Source organism: Sycon ciliatum, chromosome 12 (genome assembly GCF_964019385.1).
Source record: "Sycon ciliatum chromosome 12, ocSycCili1.1, whole genome shotgun sequence".
Classification (NCBI taxonomy): Eukaryota; Metazoa; Porifera; class Calcarea; order Leucosolenida; family Sycettidae; genus Sycon; species Sycon ciliatum.
In genome coordinates, this window is record NC_088654.1 from 5,024,866 (window position 1) to 5,046,278 (window position 21,413).

At 48.8% G+C, this 21,413-nt stretch overlaps 1 protein-coding gene across 1 annotated transcript; it reads right to left on the bottom strand.

Annotated features, from left to right (window-relative positions):
* Positions 1-4,455: 4,455 nt before the first annotated feature.
* LOC135827835 (uncharacterized) lies at positions 4,456-19,771 on the bottom strand. Its single transcript, XM_065340265.1, has 3 exons — positions 18,925-19,771; positions 14,703-14,815; positions 4,456-5,788 (listed from the first exon to the last, which is right to left on the bottom strand). The coding sequence occupies exons 1-3, from the start codon at positions 19,555-19,557 to the stop codon at positions 5,278-5,280; spliced, it is 1,257 nt and encodes a 418-aa protein (XP_065196337.1). The 5' UTR covers positions 19,558-19,771; the 3' UTR covers positions 4,456-5,277.
* Between the last annotated feature and the right edge of the window lie 1,642 nt (positions 19,772-21,413).

Genomic DNA, 21,413 nt, shown 5'->3' on the forward strand with positions numbered 1-21,413 from the left:
AACACCAGTTCAGTATTAAATGGCGATATTGCCTGGATGGACGTCATTAAAACAGAAAAAGAAAATAATAAGGCACCCATTTTGATAGTCCAGGGGATGGCCCACGCCTGGTAAAGAGAAAAAAATAGAGAAAAGAAAAGACGGATATTTCACAGGAAGTACAGGTACATGGACATGTACAATGGGGACACAGTGCAGTTCAGCATTAAATGGCGATATTGCCTGGAGCGAATCCATGAACAAATTGTGGGCAGTCACGAGATGGCTTGGACGTTACCAAGTCCAGATATAAGTACTAGTAGGTTGTAATCAACTCTAGAAAGCAATGATCAACTCAAAAAAAGCAACGGTCGTCTCAAAAAACGCTAGTTCAGTTTTACATATTTTGGTTTTCCGAAAATGGTAATCTGTGATGGACTGAAACAGAAACAGAAAAATGATAAGGTACCCATTTTGATAGTCCAGGAGATGGCCCACGCCTGGTAAAGAGAATAGAGAAAAGAAAAGACGTTAAATGGCTGCCTGGAGCGAATCCATGAACAAATTGTGGGCAGAGTCACGAAATGGCTTGGACGTTAACAAGTCACCGCAGCTGCAAGAGGTGATTGTGCTTCTGCTGGCCCCGAAACAAACTCGCTGTCCGTGCCAACACGGGGCAACATGCCAGAATATGGTCAACAGTCTCCCCCCGGACCTCCGCACAAACGGCACACGTCAACCACGGAAGTGTCGCCAATGACTGACCTCTGGTAGTTCCTGGTATTAACCACCTGATCCTGAGCAGCAAATAAAGATGACTTAGCAGATGGACAATGTGGCAGACTTTAAGAAGGAGAGAGGCATGTCCAATACACCGTCACTCGGCTGCCAATAGCGACCATGCAGGGGCTTCTGCCGCAGACCTTGGGTGGTGGTTACTATAGCAGACTTAAACAACATCAGTTGTTTCACCTCCGATGTCCGGGATGTTGAAATGCTCCATAGCCGTGGCTGCCCGGGAGATGATCGACTTTGTAGGTGGGAGATTATCGGGATGAGAATGCAGAGCAGCAATCAGCGGCAGGTCAGAGTGCACCTGGAGGTACCTAGACAGACGGATGTACTTCCTCTCCAGCAGGTGCTCAACCGATATAATCCCTCGGCCGCCCTCAGATTATTATTATTATATCTTTCTTAAACTCGGATACTGAGCCAGTAATAAAATTAATGTAAAAAAGAGAAGAAACACATGAGAACGAGTTATGCAGCAACTATCCACGACTGTAACAAGGTAAATATTCAGAATGTTCGCTTCGCTCCTCTTCCCTTCTTCGGTCCTACGTAACCACGAACCTTCCAAGTTGGAAGGTTGGTTTGCGCACTGGAAATGTGTTAGAGCTAGGTCTTGGGCCGCTGAATGTCTCTGAGGCCTGTCAGTTTCGTGCCCTATTATCGCACAGTCACTTTCTGACTGTTTATCATCTTGTTACAGTCGTGGATAGTTGCTGCACAACTCGTTCTCATGTGTTTCTTCTCTTTTTGCATATCTTTTTTAGGAACGGGTTTGCTCCTGATATCCACCATGGTAATACTAACATCAAGAGTATATAAACCTGGTTATGCACTCTTGCTAACATGAGCCTGCACATTATGGGTCACGTGTGTAATGAGCTGGCTTATATTCGGACGTTAACGTAATTGGTCGCGCCAAAATGGGGCGTGCAAGAGATGAGACGAGCTGTAGTGACACAGTGTCACATTAGGTCGCGCTGTACTGGGGGTGCTAATATGAACACGCGCCGTTTATGGTTGCGCTGTTTTGGGTGTAAATCGAATAATCGTGTCGCAGACAGTTTATACAGTCCGCTATTGATGACACAAACAGTGTGTTGATTTCATCACTTACTGTTACAATACTGTTCAACTGGTTTAGCCGCCACTACCAGAGCACAACAAATGTGGGGATCACGTACTCTTGACAATACCAGTTCCGGCTTTGGCGCTAGAATTTGCATTTTCCACTATATATTTATGTATTTAGTGAATCGACGCGTCATCATTTGGGTCAGGCTCTAATCAGTACAGATTTGTGTCTTCGACAATGTGAAGGAAAGGGGTTCACCCCACACCTACCATTTTCGCGATCACTTTTTCACGTTTTTTCCTGCACCTAGAGCACTGTGAGCTCAAACTGTTTGGTGTGAAGTATTCATTGGGCGCTTTCGATTACACGAATTTCGGTCAATTCTAGAATTAGTTATTGTTGATGCACAGTTCGATTACACAAAATGTGACAAATTCCGTCGTTAGAATTAATTTTATCCAATTCCGTCGAATCCGTCAATTTTGAAGAGAGGGCGGAATTTCTCTACTTTTGGCGCCAGAATTGCACAGTCGTTGTGTAACCGGTCTGGTCATGACTCAAGCGCGCGAAGAGCCTCCCTGGCCGGCGTGTGCGCGATGCTGGGTCCACGTGCGCGCGAGGGTGTACGTGATCTCTTTTTACGATTCATCTATTTTGTTCGTGACATGACATGAATAAAATGCGTTGTGAATTCCAGTCGTTCGTTTACAAGGCCGGAATTCGCTCATTCTGGTCATTCCAGAATTGAAAAAAAAACAGTTCCAGAATTGTGTAAACGTGTAATCGAAAGCGCCCATTGAGTACTATTGAGTAACCTTGAACAATTGTCAATTTCAATGAGTGAACGCAGGATGACACTGGTAAGCTGTACAGAGCATTAGCAAGCACAGCGTCCACGGAATTGTCAATCTGACAACTGGGAGTTGAGTAGATGAGATCCACCACAAAGTGGTTAAAGCCGAAAAATCCCATTCGCTGCATTCCTGCATCCATTCCAAGCTAAACAAAACCAGAGAAGTGTTCGCTTCCTTCACCTGAGCCCGAGATTTCATGCCAAATTAATTGACTTGGTAATTGACTGACTGATGACCGGAATCTCGAGCACATCAGCTACGACCTGTCGACTACATGTAGTTGGTTTCTACTCGACAGCGTTGCCAATGACGGAGGATCCTCAACATCTGCTCTCACCGGCCTGTTTCACGCTGATATTTTGGTGTTCACGACTTGTTTGTCGTGCTGGAAACGGAGCGTCCCTGTAAGTTCGTACCCTTGCTTATCCCACGGTTTGCCCTGGAGAGCACTATCATACCTGCACGGTCACATTCCTAGTGGCTCTCCACCTGAAGGGTCCGTCCCTCATTCACCTGCTGGCTCGTTTGCCAGTGATCTCTCGCAGATGCTGACCAGGGGCAAGTCCCTGAAGCAATCAGAGGATTATCGCTTAATCTCATTGCTGCGGCATAGGAACGAGAAGCTAAAGGAACTCTTCAGCCCATCCCAGCAGCTGTTAGTTGACATAGCTGGTGAGTCGGGGGTATCCAGATGGCTGACGGCGTCACGGCCGTGCACCGTCCTACAACTACATGTAAATGTACATGTATATCATAATAGATACTGGTGTTTGCGACAATAGATCCTACACTACATCTACAGTACAGTACACAGTCAGCTATAATATATTGTATCAGTGCAACAAGTGTATGGAAGTCACTGGAGCAAACAAAAAAAAACAAAAAAAGATACGAAAAATCAAAAAATTAAAATCCGCCAACACTCTTGACCACCCATCCCCTTTTTGCCTGAGGACGGATTTTTTAATTTTGCGAAAAACGGACGACCCCTAAGAATTGCCTGGGTTGACTTTGGATTTTTCTTCAATCATCTTTCAGATTACATTATCATGGATTTTCAATACACTTCTTTGGACACCCATCGTACCTGCCAAATACTGATAGGGATTTTCACGATTTGTTCACGATTATCCAATTTTGGATCACCTCCCGAAAATCATGAATAATTGAAAGTGAAGTGAATTGCTGTGTTGACGATTTTCTGGCATACTGCACGCAGTTGGGTTAGGATCTCGGCCACAACAGTGAAGAAGAATGGTTACGCACAGTTTGTCCTGGTGGTGGTATGTCTCTGAAATGCTTATTAGCGATGGTACATGTATATTGCACATTTGATTGTATAACTTGTGTAAAATGGGTCTTTCTTGATGAATGACGTCACCATAAAAAGTTAAAGTGACTAATGGGAAAGAGTACATATCCCGTAATGAAGTAAATCGGGATTTTGCACTGACAATCCCGAAAAACAATATCAGTACTTGACAGGTGTGCAAACGCCACTGTCGTCAACACATGGAACCCCCACCGACTCTTTGTGGCCATGCCCGAAATGACCTTGCCATAGGTCCAGTGGCATCTGGGATTGCTACCGAAAACTGCATGAGGAGCAACAATACCTTCAATAATTATCATCTCTTAGTGGCCACTGGCCATCGCGAGAATAATTATATCAACAAAGTTTTGCCGGAGGATGCACCCAGTGTGCTGACAGTGCTCAACACCACAAAGGCAGAGCGTAATACAGAACAGCAAGGACAATCAAGGCTTGTTGGATGCTCAGAGAGTAACCGAGGTTGACGCGCCTTGGAGTGTCTCAATAAAGGTTTGAAAATTGAAACACACGAATGCAATTGAACACCAAGATCAAAAACTAGAGACTGCTGAGTACATTCTGTAAACCACAGGTACCATGTACTTCAGTAGCAATATGAACACTAAACGCCAGCGGAGCTCATTATATACAAACGAATTGGAGAGATCGGAAGGCATTCGCGGTTTTGTTGCCGCTTGGCCCTCACCACACAGGCGCAGTGCTAAACATGGTGTAAAGAAACTCAGCATCTAGAGAGAATCAGTTCGCCTAGAACAATGGCTAATAATATGCAGAGCAGATCAGCAGACTCCGGGGCAGCGTGTCTAAACAAACCCTAGAAACAAAATGCAAAAGAGGGGACGAAAGGATTTTCGCACAAAAGTGATGCTGGTAACGGAAAGGCATGAAAAAGTAACCACGCACATGTGTATAGGGCAGGGGCAGCTAAATGGTCTGAACGGCGGGATGGGGGGGGGGGGACGGGTATGCTTATAACCAGTGCGTGTTGAAGAGTACTGACAAGGGATCTGCATGCACGGCCTTCAATTAATGGTGGCGACTGCCAATACGCTGAGCATCAGGGAGATGAGAGCGGAGAGCGTCAGCATACACGGCCTTCAATTAATGGCCACGGCTGCCAATACGTTGAGCAGCAAAGAGACGAGAGCGGAGAGAGTTAGCATGCACAGCCTTCAATTAATGGCCACGGCTACCAATACGCTGAGCTACAAGGAGACGAGAGCAGAGAGCGTCCGCATGCACGGCCTTCAGTTAATGGCCATGACTGCCAATACGCTGAGCAGCAAGGACCCGAGAGCGGAGAGCGTCAGCACTGACGCACCGCTGTCTTCACCGGACGGCGTGGTGGAACTACGCTCACCATAGTTGAGAAGGGGAACACCGGCCTTTCCTTCACGCCTGGCGGTGTCGTAGAAGACGTCGCAGTACAGTCCGGAGGAAGTCTTGTTGAACTCCGGAATCATGACGTTGGCAAACACAAATCCGTCGCTGTTTGTGTACGTATCGTGGACTTTGAAGCACAGGGATCGGTCGAAGTACTTGTTACCGCGTCGAATATAGACGTCGTCAGCATTTATCGGTCCACCTCCACCCATGATACTGAGATAGGAGACACAGTTCTCACAATACTCTACAGTACGACAGTAGAGGTTTATGGCGTTGGACACATTGAAGACGTTCTGGCAGGAAAGCCGATTGTAGAAGATAGCGTTCTGTGGACCGCCGTCAGCCGCATAGCTCGCTCGACGTAAGATTCGCCTGTGCAGAAAAACACACACCGAAACAGGCACACACACACAGACACATAGACACACACACGAAGTGACACACACACACACACATGCACACACACACACATGCACATACACACAGACACAGACACAGACACACACACACACACACACACACACACACACACACCATGTATACGCACATCACAAGAGAAGAACACAAATCTGCAAATGGACTGGATGTGCACCCACAGATTTTCTCTTATAACTACAATAGCGGATCTGATTGCGAATGAAACAGATCAGGAGAAGCGCCAGATAAATCTCTAATCGAAACAACTGGCAGTCATGTGAATCGACCCCAATGCACACCTGGTCTACACCAAACGGAGCATCGGAAAAGGACCGCAAAGGAAGTTACCTATTTTAAGAAACTCTTTGTGGTAGCACTCTTAATTTTTCAACTGAAATTATGATTCTGCTGTATTTTATTGCCGTTGCAATGTCTATTGCTATGACGATGCGGTGCAGGCACTTTTTTCTGTCTCCGTCTTTCAGTACTGTATACTCTCTGATGGCCTGGAGCAGACTTTTTGTTAGGGTGTAGGAGAAATATCTTCATTTTTCCTGTTTTGATAATGATAGCACATCAATATACATTGTGGTCATAATGTGTTGGCATTTGGGCTAATTTCAACAGCAGCCCAATGGTCTGCTCTGTGGGCCATGTGATAAATTTGTTATCGCATGGTTGCTGCGGGCCTTATGGCATATTTATTGCCCCTCAAGGTTAGCTCTCGGTCCTACGGCCCCCGGGCTAACCTCTCGGAGCAATAATAGGGAGGTTCCGGAGTACGATTTTCCGTGCCAAAATCCGTATGGCCGCTACGGATTTTTTCCAGGCGTGCTCCATACGATTTTTCGGCACGGAGAATCCGTGTGGATTGGCTTTCATACGAACCATGTTTCGAATGGAGATTTTGCGTCATCGGGTGCAGAAAGATTTTTCGCGTACAAATTTGGTACGAGAAACATCGATTTTCTGCGGGAAGTTTTGATTTCTGTACAAATTTTCAAAATAAAAAGGCATAGCGCGGGAATGTGACGTGCTTGCGATCGTAACCTAGGCAATGACCGCAAACACATAAGTTCCGTACCCCGGAACTTTTCACTGCTCGAAAACGACGTATAAAATATCCGCAGCGCCTCCACGGATTTTGGCACGAAAAATCGTACTCCGGAACCTCCCTACTATGCCATAAGGCCCTTGCAGCCATGTGATAACATATACTTATTACAGCATCTCATAGCACAGTGAGAACACCGGCCAATGGAAAGAGAGAGGGTGTTAACCAACCACGGCAAGGAAGGGAGAAGGGGAGGAGAAGAAAAAGGAACCGGCATGGATAAGCAGTGATTGCAACAAAATGAGAAATACAAAATCAAAGTAAAGGCGCGACAAGGCTCTTAAAAAGGCGGACAGAAGAAAAGTCCTTAGCTTCTTGGGGAAGTGCCTAATTATATGGACAAAAACAAACAGCTACTGTGTATGGGCTGAACTGGGCAGCAGTGATGTACATATATCGTATTGGCTTTGGCCGCAGAAGTCAACTTTGAATGAGAAGCACCTCGGATAGAATGTACATTTTCCCATTCTCTGAGGGGGGGGGGGGGAGAGGGAGGGAGGTATGTCTTATCTGATTTCTACTGTAGTACTTGGTCCGACTTATTAAAATCTGCGCTTCACTTCAAAAATCCAGCATATGTAAAAAAGGAGCACCTTTACTAAAAAATCAGCCAACGGTAGATAGATAACTACTGTATTGTTTCTTGGCCTGACCTTCTAGTTTTCGTCGCTGCTGGTGTCTCAGCGCGCATCTGCAAGTGCATCAACCTGCAAAACGTCGACATTTTTTCATCTCTACCAAGCTACGCTGCGAATCCTTGATATTTTCACTCCATAGGCACGATTGAGACGATCGATTTCGCCTCCTCCTCGTGCAGTACGACCGCCAGAATGTTGGCTGTCGGTGTTGTTTTCGCCTGACGCTCCCACGATACCTTCAACTAAGGCGAACAAGTACACAACCACGGATAAAAAATCACTTATCATCGCCATGTGCCGCGTGCGTGCTGAGTCTGATCTGTGTCGATATGTCATGGAGTCAGACTATGCGTACTGTTCCCTGTCTGTTTCACGAATCCACTGCACTAGCCCCGCGGGCCCGGAGACTGGCAGTCTTGTGACGGAGCTTTAGCATTAGTTTGATGTAGCGATGACGCCTCGCGATCGCGGCTCTGAGGACTCCGCACCATTCACGCAACGTACCCGTAGAATAATTCACCCTTTCTGAGCTTCGGTTCTGCAGCCAGGTTGTCGCCTGAAAGGCGACCTTAGCTTAGGGGGGGGTATTTATTTCGATCAAATTCTCGGCGATCTCTTCTGTGATCATATTTCGTCGCCCGCCGTATCGTGAACGACTGAGAGAGAGATCAGCAAACTGGACGGGGCGATGCTGGTGCTTTCTGCACCAGCATTGCTGAAATTCTGCCAAGGAAACAGCGACTGCAGCGATTTCAATCCGCCAGGAGGCACTCGAGAACGATCGGCCAGGAGTTTCTGGTACTCTGTGACAATTCCCCATCGCATTAGGGTGTTGATTTCAGAACCAGGCCTTCTCTGTGTTGCGCGAGGAGCAACAGGAGTCCTCTGATGACAAATTTTGGACGCAAAATGCTCAATTCGACTAGGATCCCAAGGCGCTGCCTCCTTTGGAGTTGTAGCCATTTCTTCTTCAACATCACAAATTGACAACTGAAGGACAGTGTTAGGTAGCTGGAAAGTTGAGAGATTATTTGAATTTGTTCGGTTGACTTTCGAAGCGAAGCGCACATTTTAATAAGTCGGACCAAGTACGAAGATATAGCTTGGGGAGATGGAGTGACCTTTGGACAATATGACAATGTTTGCTAGCGACTATAATCGAGCAATCGATCGTCAAACTGAGAGTAATCGAGAGTTGAAAATCCACAATCACTTCAGGCATACAATAAAGTCTAAATCCTCATCAGCGGCAGGCTGTGATGTCAGTTCTCTTTCCAACATCTTGGATCTGATCACCAGCGCAGTGTTTTACCATGGGTACGAGATGACTGCCGAAAGGTATGCATGATAAGATGGGGGCGCAGTTTTCCAATTAAATAAAGCCTTGCAGGGCGTACACTGCTCGCCTCCAGGAGTGGTTCCCATGCCAACTGATCAACCAACATTCCACACAATTAGCCCTTGGCTTATTATACCGGCATAATATTTGGCATAATCTTGGGATTTCGTCCAAAAATTATGCTCCGGCATAATATACAGATTCCAACGTGTAAGGTCGGCATAATCTTTCGGTTTAGAAAAAAATTATGCTTAGGGGTATAATACAGCATTGTCAGAAAGCCTGCAGATGTCTTTTTTAAATACCCCAGTTACGACTCCTTGTCATAGCCCTTGGCGGATTATGCCGGCATAATATTTGGCATAATCTTGGGATTTCGTCAAAAAATTATGCTCAGTCATAATATACTGATTCCAACGTGTAAGGTCGGCATAATCTTTCGGTTTAGACAAAAATTATGCTTAGCGCATGGCCGTGTGTGTATGCATGGTTTCTCAATCCTCTATGTACAGCGTGGATACATAGTGGAACCGAGCATAATTCAGCATAATTCAGCATATTTGTTGGCATAATTGTGGCATAATCAAAAGCATAATTTGACGATTGGCCAAGCATAGTCCGCCAATGGCTACACACAATTGCTAGTGCTCGTATACGTATCCGACGGAGTTTCTGTATAAACTGCTGGATAATGTCACTGCTACGCATTTTTGACTTAAAAAAGACTCAACTTTGCCAAGGCATTTTTATGGATGTTTTGTTCAGCGGGACGATTTCATGCAGTCTTGAGTCGGGTTACAGTCAACTTCGCCAATAATGACCACGGATATAACGACAATTCGCAAATAGCGACAGCATTTCCATGCCCAGAGCAAAGTCCCTTCCAACTGTAATACATAATTATAATGGGACTTCGGGTATAACGACACTTCGCGAATAAGGACACTTTTTTGATGCCCCGCCGGGTGTCGTTATAAGCGAAGTTGACTGTACAATAATATAACTATTCTCGAGAGAACTGCGGTAAAGCTGCCCAAGTTTCGAATCATCTGGAGTAAACATCACACAGGGCGAGCAGAAGCCACCATGGCACGCCGGTCAAAAGACTACCCAGGGAAACTCCTCCAACCCGGCAGGATAGTTGACAGCGGCGCTGTCTGGACACGCACGATAAACGAAATCCTTCGCCTTCAGTGGCGCACAATAATTGTCGATGACGGAAATCTTTTCCATGTCCGGCAAATTTCGGGGGAAACAGGGATTCCACTGTGGAAGTACACTTTCAGAATATCCTTTCCAACACACTACAATGCCACTAAAGTAAGTCTTGGAAGATTCAGCAGCTTCTAACAGCGGTCGCTCTACAGCTTCGCCGACGATTCTGTCCTCTGTGCTGCTCGTTGCAGACTCCACTTGCAAGGCAGGTACGTCCGCAATCTCATCTATCGCTTGACCTTCGTCACTGGCTACACGCTTTGCCTCCTGCTCCAAAAAAGCTCTGAATAGAGCGCTGGCCCTCTGGATGTCGACGCTTCATTTTTCTTTTCCACGAAGCGAAAGCATCGTCAAAAATGTAACCAACTAACGTTACTTTGTCTAAACAAACTGCAAAGGAAATGACTCTGAGATCGAGGAATTGATGTCACTAGTAGGTCTACATGGTCTTTGTAGAGAATTTGTTGCACCCAGTAAGTAACTAACTTAGTTTTTTTTTTTTTTTTTTTTCAAATTTGAGTGCGGATGCAGATTTTCTCGTTCTGCGGTTTTCTTAGCTCATGTCCCAAGTATGTCTAGCAGTACCTCCAGGAGTTGCTGCATCAACCTTAGTAAGGATTTTGCGTCAGAGGACCATGCCTTCTTCGTCAAGCTGCTTCTCGGAGCAGGGGTTCGGAGCACGGACATCCGAGTTATTGATATTCAGGGCAGGAGAGGTACGTGCAAAGTAACTCTTGCCTCGACAGCTGCCCGTGACACGTTGCTCTCCCGCGGACTGTCGGCCCAAGGGAAGACCTTGGAATTGTTGCCAGGGGATGGCACTGCTGAAACGGTGCATGTGTTTGGAGTTCCGGAGGACATGGCGCTGTCGGCCATTGCGTCTTCACTGAGTCGTTTTGGGACACTCTTGGGGCCCGCGAAAAACGAGAAAAAGACGGTTGAGGGCTGCACCTTCAGTACAGGTATCGTATACTACACCATGGTACCCACAATCGCTGTCCCCAGCTCCATCACCGTAGGCCGGTACAAACTGCGAGTTTGGCACAAAGGGCAGACCCCCACGTGCTGGAAATGTAGCACCCCCGGCCACGTGGCGAGGGATTGCAGGGCGATCTCGCAGCAGGGCACCAAGCCCAGTCCGGGAGCTGCAACGTCAACAAGCGAGCTTGGACCACCCCAAGAACCACTTGGGCAGGGGCAGGAAAACCAAGAAGTGGCAGCGCTACCAACACCAGCAAAACAGGAACAAGAAGGCAGTGTGAACAAGGAGGCACAGGATCATGTCCCTGATGCACCACAACCTTGGACGTACGCCAATGCGTTGGGAGTTCACACTCCCTGCACGAGTGCTCGAACCGAGGCGACTGCCCCCACATCTTCATCCACACCCGCGTTCCCGATGAGTAGAGGCAAAGCTGGTCACCCATCACCCGATGACCAAGGCTTCAAGCTGGCTCGTGGGAAACACACGTTCCCAGCACGTGTTATTACTCCGGCTACAAAGCAAGGAGTCCAGGTGACTGAGAGTGAGGAGAGCAAAGCCATTCGTCAACTCGTCACAAGGCTTCGGATGAGTATGCCACAGCGAAAGCTCGGGAGCAGGCGAAGGGACAGCTTGTAAGTTGTTAGAGGTTGCGCGCCTTGCATTGTTTGTCTCATTGGCTTATTCCGCATTTGTCTGTATCTATCTGCATCAACATTTTAGCCCCTACTATGACTCTCCCTCTCAATCCTCATGCACCACCTTTTATACCCCATGCATCTACGCCGACTCAGTCTGGCATCAAAATAGCCACGCTCAATGCATGTAGTTTAAGATACAAACTGCCAGAGATTGCCAGCCTCATCCGCACGCGTCAGTACGACATCTTGGGTCTATCAGAGACATGGCTAGATCCCGAGATTACAGACGGAGAGCTCAGTATTGACGGGTACAATCTGATTCGAAAAGACCGCACTCAACGCTTGGGTGGCGGAGTCTGCTTCTACTACCGTCAAGGTCTCCCAGTTCGATCCCGCCCAGATCTGCATTCTGAATCTACAGAAACAGTCTGGGTAGAAATAAACGGAAAACCAGGTCGACACCTGGTTGGTTGCGTGTACCGGCCACCGGGGGAGCCAGTGTCTTACTCCCTGGTGTGACAGAAAGCTGCACCAGCTCGAACAGCGTAAACGGCGGCTGCACAGCCGTTGGCGGAAGGATAGGACAAACGGAACACTGTATGCAGAGTTTAAACAAGCACGTAGCACTGCTCGGAACGCGTATCGGCGCAAGCGAAACGAGTACTTCTCCCGTCAGTGCGAAGAAAATGTGGCCAACCCTAGGAAGTCTTGGGCCATTCTAAATGCAGTCACTGGGCGTTCACGTCGCCGCCAAGATCCTAGTTGTAGCATCAGCGAGGTGGCCGACACGTTCCACTCCATTGTCACCGATCCCAACCGTCCTGAACAACTCTGTACCCCGCACGGTCCCGCTGGACCCGTCTCCTTGACCGAACTTGATCCTGTGACTCCTGCTGACGTCCGACGTCTCCTTGAGAAGTTGGATGCGCGGAAAGCCACAGGTAGTGACGGCATACCGGGCTCTCTGCTACAGCAGTGTGCTGACTTGCTTTCATATTCTCTTGCTGTGCTGTTCTGCACCTCGCTGAGGACTGGAACCATTCCATCCGCATTTAAATTGGCGTCTGTCGTGCCACTGTACAAGGCCGGTGACCCATCAGTCCCCACCAACTATAGGCCTGTATCCCTTCTCCCAATAGTGTCCAAGTTGCTGGAGAGGGTAGTGCAACACCAGTTAGTTCGTCATTTGGACTTGACCCAGGCATTACCCGAAACACAATTTGCCTTCCGCAAGAAATGTTCCACGAAAGACGCCCTCTGTGTGCTGACTGATAATCTGCAGAAGGCGAGAGACAGTGGCAAGACCACAGGGCTGTGCCTATTAGACATGTCGAAGGCTTTTGATAAAGTGCACCACGACAAGTTAATTCAAGACCTCCTTGCGGTTGGAATTTCTGGAAAAGCCCTTAGTTGGTTCGTCGACTACTTGTCCGGCCGCAAGCAGCAGATCCTCATCTCGCCTTCAACCAGCCCTGCTCTGGCTTGCACCTGCGGAGTGCCCCAAGGCTCTGTTCTCGGCCCTGTCCTCTTCAGTATATACACACGCGATGTCCCTTTGGTTTCCTCGCCTGTGCCAAGTGTACAATTTGCAGACGACATAGCCCTGTACGACTCCCAGGCCTCAGCGGCGGAAGCGTCCAGAACCCTCACCACAGCGGCAACTGCTCTGGCCGGTTGGCTGAAGTCCCGAGGCCTTATCTTGAACGCCACCAAGAGCCAGGTTTTGACTATCTCTCCCCAGCAGCATGTACAGGAAGTAACAGTCAAAAGCGGCGACTGTCTCCTCCCCTCAGCGTCTTCTGCGCGCTACCTCGGCGTTCACCTTGACAATCGCCTAGATTGGGACACCCATGTAAACTATGTGGTCACCAAGGTTGCCAAGAAAATTGGCGCCTTGTGGCGGGCACGCCGAAGCCTATCAAGACGCTCTCGTCAGGTGTATGTGAAGGCGGTCTTAATACCCGACCTGCTTTATGGCTCCTGCTGTTTTTCAGCCGCAATGCGAGAGGGTCAACTGAAACGACTGCAAACCACGCAAAACAGAGCCATCCGCTGTATCGATGGCAACCCGCCCCGGACAGCCATGCAGCCGCTGCTCACTGCTCACTCCCTGTACCGTGTCAGCGAGCTCTACAGGCAGAAAATATTGATCACCATCTGGCGGTGCATCAACGCCCGCACCAGCCCTGTGCTCGCCCAGCTTCTGACCCCGGCACAAGGCACCCCTACCCGCCATCAGCAGTCAAATGGCCTACTAAGCCAGGCAAACCGTAGCCGCCGCGGTCAGCGGAGATTTTCTGTTGCTGGTGCTCTGCTGTGGAACGCTCTCCCTGGTGAGGTCCGCACAATTACCCGGCTACCTGAGTTTAAGCATGCATGTGTACCATACGCCTGTAGGGAGTAGTTCGAGTTGCTGCTGATTGCTCTGCTCTCCCTCCCCGTGCAGTTCAGTAACCCGCACGTAGTATCCCAGATACATCGTATTCTCTCTCTCCCCCCGTTTACCCGCAGTTATTAGTATCCTATTCTCTTACTATGTGCTTCCATAGCTTTTACTATGTTCTTCCATAGCCACTTCTAGGCTAAGCCTTCGCCGTCATTTTATTGGGTCGTCATCCCGTTTGAATGTGCGAAGTGAAATAAAAACCAACCAACCAACCAACCAGTTCAGTAGATCTATATTGTGTCCCGAAAATGCCCCAGCAGCACTTTTACATCTGGCCTACATTTCACCGTCCTCTGACCGTCAGGCGGACTGCAGGCGCCTAGGCATACATGCACTGCACGCTGGCCAGGATCGAAACATTCTCCGTAGATCTACCCACATCGAAAAAAAAATACTGGTTCCCGGCCATCCCGGGAACCGCCCTATGTACGCCCCTGCCTTGGAGGTCAGTTCAGCTTGTGTTGTTGATCATGCATGTTTCAATAAAAACTTACTCGAATCTCGGCATTGTCGTGCCGGAAACAAAGTCGGTGGTCCTGTTAAGACCACAGTCGTTGCACTCATAACGCAGTACTACAAACGGCTGTGCAGGTAACATATTCCTCGCCTGAACAGACGAAAAGAAAAGAGGACAACACCGCATACTGGGCTAGGCATGGCACGTTGTGACCTTTCGCAGCAGCAAAGGATGTCCGCAGCGAGGTAACGTGAGTAATGCCTAGCAGTGTGTTTCAAAAGTCCAGACCTCTGGTTTCAAAAAACCGTTAGGCCAGGATCAATACCACGTAAAATCTGAGATCACTTTACGCAAATATTTTCCGAAATTGGGCATTTGTTATTCAATCACTTAGAAATGTATAATTAAAATGGAAGAAATCACATGGAAACGAGATATGAAGCAACTACCCACGACTGTAACAAGATAATAATCTTTATCCTTCTGCAGTGGATGTGTGGGCGCTATTAGTGGGCGCTGCACTTCCGTATGCATGTCTTGCTCTCATCTTGTTTTCCCTCTCTTTTATGTCCTTCTCTATGTTTCCTGGCAAGCTTTGTCTGTGCAGACGCCGAGACCACCAAGGTCGGCTGAGCAGCATGGCCCCGCCACCACTTTCCGCATTCATTCGGGAGCATAGTGAAATTTGTAAAAAATAAATAAAAAGCCAGTCAGAAAGTGGGATAAAAGGGCACAAAACTGAAATATTACTGATATATTCAACGACCGGAGGCCTAGCTCTCACACACCTTCAGTGCGCAAACCAACAGCGTTCCAGCTTGGAAGGTTGAAGGTTATGGTAGGACTAATGAGGAGAAGGTGAGCGCAGCGAAAATCTGCCCAAGCTAAGTTCCACATTTCCGGTCGTTGAATATCTCAGTAACATGTCAGTTTTGTGCCCTGTTATCGCACTTTCTGATTGCTTATTATCTTGTTCCAGTCGTGAATAGTTGCTTCATAACTCGTTTCCATGTGATTTCTTCTATTTTAGCTTATTATATTTATAGGCTCAGTATTCGAAACTTATATGAGGAAAATTGCGGGAGCTCCCTAGCTGTGTCCGGGGGGGGGGGGGGGTGGGGGGGGGGCATTTTCAAAAGGCCGTCTTATTGCGCAAATTCTCACTCGAAAACGACTACAATACTCTCCATGTCTGCTCATAGAAACCCATTCATTGCTGCGCATAGACATCTGTGTATTATACATGTATAGCCCCACCCGATCCACACACACAGAGTCATACACCTGCCTGCTTATGAAGGGACGAGAGCGCCCCTCCCCCCAGTCACCAATTTGCTTATGAGACCTCCCCCGCAAACAAACTGACCTGATAACACATCCTCCCCCCCCCCTCCTCTTGCTCAATCATGCACATGCTGGCTCTGAGCTTTGCTACAATACCATGGCCTGAGTCAACATGTCGACGTACCCACCCGAGGTGATAACACCCTGGACCTGGTGATGTCTGATTTCCCTTCACCAGCAACTGTTAAGGCACACCCGCCTATTGGACTCTCTGATCATGCGATCCTCTAAGTTGACTTTCCTGTGAAGCTCACCCGTGAGCCCAAGACATCGCGTAGAGTCTGGCGATACCACCGCGCAGACTGGGAGCGGCTTGCCCACTTCTACCGAACAACAGACTGGGAGAGCATGCTCGGACCTGAACCGGATCTCAGCTGCGACAACATCACCAAGAGGATCCTCGAAGGAATGGCACAATTCATACCCAACAGAGTTATCTCATCGCGCCCCTCCGACGAACCTTGGTGGACACCGGAGTGTACAGCTGCAGTCAACACCAAGCGACAGATGTGGCACCAGATGCGCTCAAATCCCGACAGTGCTGATAAGAAAGCACACTACCGCACAGCTGCAGCCTCTGCACGCAGTACCATCCAGCGAAACAGAGAACGGCATATTACCATGCTCCGGCAGAAACTCACCACTGGTAGCCTTCGGGACAAGGAATGGTGGTCCACTATCAAGCGTGCGGGTGGCAAGGGCCGCAGCGCTGATATACCAACACTCCGATCTGCTGATGGAACTGAGTACACAACCAGTCAGGAGAAGGCCAAGTGCCTTGGTCAGTACTTCGCCGATAAGTGCAGCCTCGGCCCACAGGACTTCAATGAGGAATCTGAATTCCCCTTTGTCCAGCCTCGCTCCCAAAGCCGTCTCCTAAGTATTCGCTTCCGCCCTGCTGAGGTCCGTAAATTGCTGAGGGCCCTTGATCCTTCGAAAGCGTCAGGCCCTGATGCAGTTCCGGGCAGAGTCCTCAAAGCCAACGCTGAGCACCTTGCAGTGCCACTATGCTTGCTCTTCCGCCAGTGTATGACGTCGGGGACACAACCACAGTCTTGGAAAGTGGCAAGTGTCGTCCCAGTCCATAAGAAACGGTCAAAGTCAGCCCCATCGAACTATCGGCCCATTTCCCTCCTGTCGCTCATCTCCAAGACAATGGAAGCAGTTGTTAACCGTGCTCTCACCAACTTTCTCGAACGAAATAATATACTCTCAAACCACCAGTTCGGTTTTCGTCGAGGGTTAGGACCTGCTGATCTCCTAACAGGACTACACCACCAATGGAGCAAGATAGCAGCTGCTGGCGGTGCTGTACGTATTGTTGCCGTCGAGATTGCGGGGGCCTTCGATAAAGTCTCCCACGCAGGTGTCCTTCACAAGGCAAAGGCTTACGGAGTGTCCGGGAACCTCCTCAAGTGGCTCCACAGCTACCTGGCGGATAGACGAATCCAGGCCGTTGTGAGTGGACAAACCTCACCTAAATTCCGAATCAGCTCAGGTGTGCCGCAAGGGAGCATACTGGGCCCCACTCTGTTCCTCCTATATGTCAATGACATGGAGGACCACCTCCCAGCCACAACCCAGCTCGCCATATATGCAGATGACACCACGCTTTGTCAGTGCATCCCATCCCTGACCGCTCTCCCAGTTGGCCTAGCGCAGCTCCAGACTGCTGTGGATGCCTTAGCTGAATGGGGCCAGAGCTGGAAGATCGCATTCGAGCCGACAAAGTCGCAAGTCTTGACAATTTCGCATCACCGTCAACCCTGGCCGATTCCTCCAGCCACTTTCAATGGGGTGGCCATAGAGGAAGTGGAGGAGCTGAAGTTGCTCGGAGTGCTCTTTGATCGGAGCCTCTCCTTTCGCTCCCACATTCGACAGGTTGCAGTCCGTGGTCACCAACGTCTTGGCTTCATGAGGAAGGCCCTGCCCATTCTCGACAGCAAGGCCAAGTATGCAGTGTATCGCGGCTTCGTCCGCCCAGTACTTGAGTACTGCCCGCTTTCATGGTTGGGTGCGTCCCAGTCTACCCTGAACCAGCTGGACCGGGTACAGCACCGAGCCCTAAAGCTCATCGGCCCAGGGTCATACCTCCCAAGCCTCACTGTTCGGCGTCAAGTCGCAGCACTCACATTCCTGTACAAGCTGCATTGGATCGACGGTCCCCCAATCCTGACCACCATGACACCACCGAGGGCAGTTGCAAACCAGCACCGGCGCTCCACTCGCCACCAGCAAAAGAACCAGCACCAGCACCAACTAGCACCGACACTGCCCGCCGGAGCCCGTAATAGTGCTCTCCGATCATTCCCCCATGCCACAATCCAAGACTGGAATCGTCTCCCATCTGCCCTGCTACGTAACCTTCCCACGCAGAAGGGAATGCAGGCATTCAAGGAAGGCGCCTACAAGTCTTTCCGCAGCCGAGACTGGCGTTCAGCCACAGATGCCCTCTGAACACTCCCTGAACACCCTCTCTGCTTGTACCCTGGCTCCCCCCTTTTTATTTATTTTTTATTTTTTATTATTTTATTTATTTTTATTTTTTATTTTTTATTTTCTTCCTCTATCACATGTATCATCTTTCCGTTTTTCCTTCCTCTATATAAATGTACCCCCCCCCCCTCCCCTCCCCCTGTGCCTACTCCTCCCCAGTTTTTGGTGCTCTGAAGTGTCGCTGAAGGCGAGACCTCAGGTCGGCGGAGATGCTCCAGTTTTCACCACCACAGTTGCGTCTGCAACCACCTCTACCATGCAGTATTCTGTTCTCGAGGTTCGTGGTTTCTCGTAAAAAAAAAATAATAAAAAAAACAGTGCTGCAGTGAGTACTGTATGTGAGTAGCCTCCACTGGCCCTGCTTATGCATACATAACATACTCATTGAAGAGAGCATAGCACCTGCACACTGCACTAACCTTTGTCATTGGATCGATGCCATCTTTACAAATAGCTACGGTGGTATTTGCACTCCTGATGCACGTCTCAGGGTCATTGTCCGTGATGTTCAGGAACACGTCATACTGGCTCGCGTTGTAGAAGTCGAGTCCCAGTGTCTCCGGCACCACGTACGGATAGCGCACTATCTCACATCCCTCTTGCGAATCATTCACTAGGGTGATGTTCGGTGCTTCGCTCAACGTATTCAGTTCCGCTATCAGCTCTTCCACGTTGCTGTCGAGGATGCCCTCGATCACATCGTCAAGGAACATCACACAGTACGTGTGGAGGCCGAAACCACTGCCGATGTTGTCCAGTTTGTCTCCTTGCGTACACAGCGACAGATCAAACGTGATCTGGCCCTCAGTCGTCGCCACCTCTTTCAGAAGCGACTCGCCACTCTCCCGGCATGTATCGCACTTAGCATAGATCAGGGCCTGATTGCCGGACGATGCGGGACAGTAGATGTAGCGTCTGTTGGCGAAGCTTTTCCAACCACTTGAACATACCTTCACCTGCGTGCTGGGGCACACGTGGCTGTGCCCCAGAGCCACCCCCAACAAGCTACACAAGGCTACGAACGCCAGCACACACCAGCGTTCGGCATTCATGATTGATCGACGAGACAGGATTCCTCTATTCCACTCTTTGAAGTCTGACGTTGAGTCTCGTCAAGTTCACGCTCACTTCGGCAAACTCGCCGAGCACGCGGGCTGTTGCTTACAATTATTTGAAAGATGCAGGAAATCGTGACCACTAGCACGTCCAAGCCACTGCAATCAAGAGAGACGGGTGGAGGACATTCGTTCAAAACTACACGGGAGAGTGCATCTGGCATCAATACTCAACTAATGTTGACCTTCGCTTTCTCAACTATTAGTATTACCTCAAACTGTGCTGGCCAGTAAATCAAGACAGTAGTTTGGACAGCTCCGGCACGTACGCAGCACTCAGCAGCGCTAGCTAGCTGGTGCTAGGGGTCGGCCCAGCTGCGTTTGCGCCGGAATGATCAAAAGTTGAGTACAATCGATCGAGCGGGCTGATCCTCCTACTGAGTGCGTTCGATTACACACTTGAATAGATTCCTGAATCCATTCGCCTGGATTAAAGTCGTTCGTTTTTATGTCATGAGCCCTGGAATCGCTTCGGAATCGATTCCACCGATTCACATGGTGTGATGTAAATAGCCAGGGGCGATTCTGATTCACCCGGGGCAATGCAGTGGCGGGAAAAGAAGCCACGTGTTAAGAAGTCATGACGGTAATAAAATGGTCCGACACATGAACACAACTCCACAAAACCTATTCCAGAAACAAAATAGGGGAAAGGCAAGATAAAGGAGGGAGAAGAATATGCTAGCGAAAATCGTGCATAGCACAACTGGGCACAGTAGTGAGTTGCTTCAGCAAAATGTGTTGCTCTTGGCATTGCTGCGCTCCGGTAACAAGCAAGGAACATCATAAGCGGAGCAATATCGCACCGAGCAGGGAACAGCATTTCTTCTGTCTTGTCATCATCGAACAGCGTCCAGATCCAAGGGAATGCCTCGGCATAGTCCATTTTTCAGGCAACACCTAGCGTCAATGGAAACATGGAATCTTCTGCATGCGAAAGGAACTATATCATATACAATTACATGTGAAAGAAAAGCGAAGAGAAGAAAGTCAGTTTCAAAAAGGATTTTTTTCGTGCAATCAACGACTTACGATCCTTTTGACCTTTTGTACAACGTGATGACCACGTAACCAAAACTCATTGTGATTCAACATGTTCACGCGGTTCGATTACTTGGAAGAAATTACCCACTTGAATCGATTCATCGATGAATTGATTCAAGTGTCTAATCGAATGCACTCACTGTGACTGCCAGTCTTGCGACTTGCGCAGGTAGACCTAGCGGCTACATGTATGTGCTCGCGCTGCAAAGTCTGCATGCCCTCACCTGTCAGTTTGTTGCCATCGAGCTTCACGGACGCTCGCCATGACGATAGAACGTGACGCTCGCACAAGACGGAGTACGGCCGGAATAGGAGCACCTGTTGTTGCTGTCTGTCAGCCAGTGCTCCAGTAGATAAAAGAGGCATGTACACCCTACTATAACCGATATGCACTGTACATTGTAATAAAGTTTGTCTTGTAGTTGTAACGGATGTGGCACTAAAGTCAAGAGGCTAGCGCTCGTACTGTGACATCACGTTTTTTCCGGAAGACATTGAAACTTGATTGAATGAAAGCACAAGCGATTTGTCATGACTCGCTTAACCCATTGAACGCTGATGACGTCTATAGACGTCATTGAAAATGCCCCCCATGCGCGGGATGACGTCTATAGACGTCATGGGATATAGTGATTTCTGGCACTGTCTGGTGTGTAAAAGCACTGTTAGTCAGTTGGATCGTGATCCTGCCTCTTGTACGATAGGTCGTTGGTACGAATCCCGCTTGGAAACACTACGTGTCTTTTTTT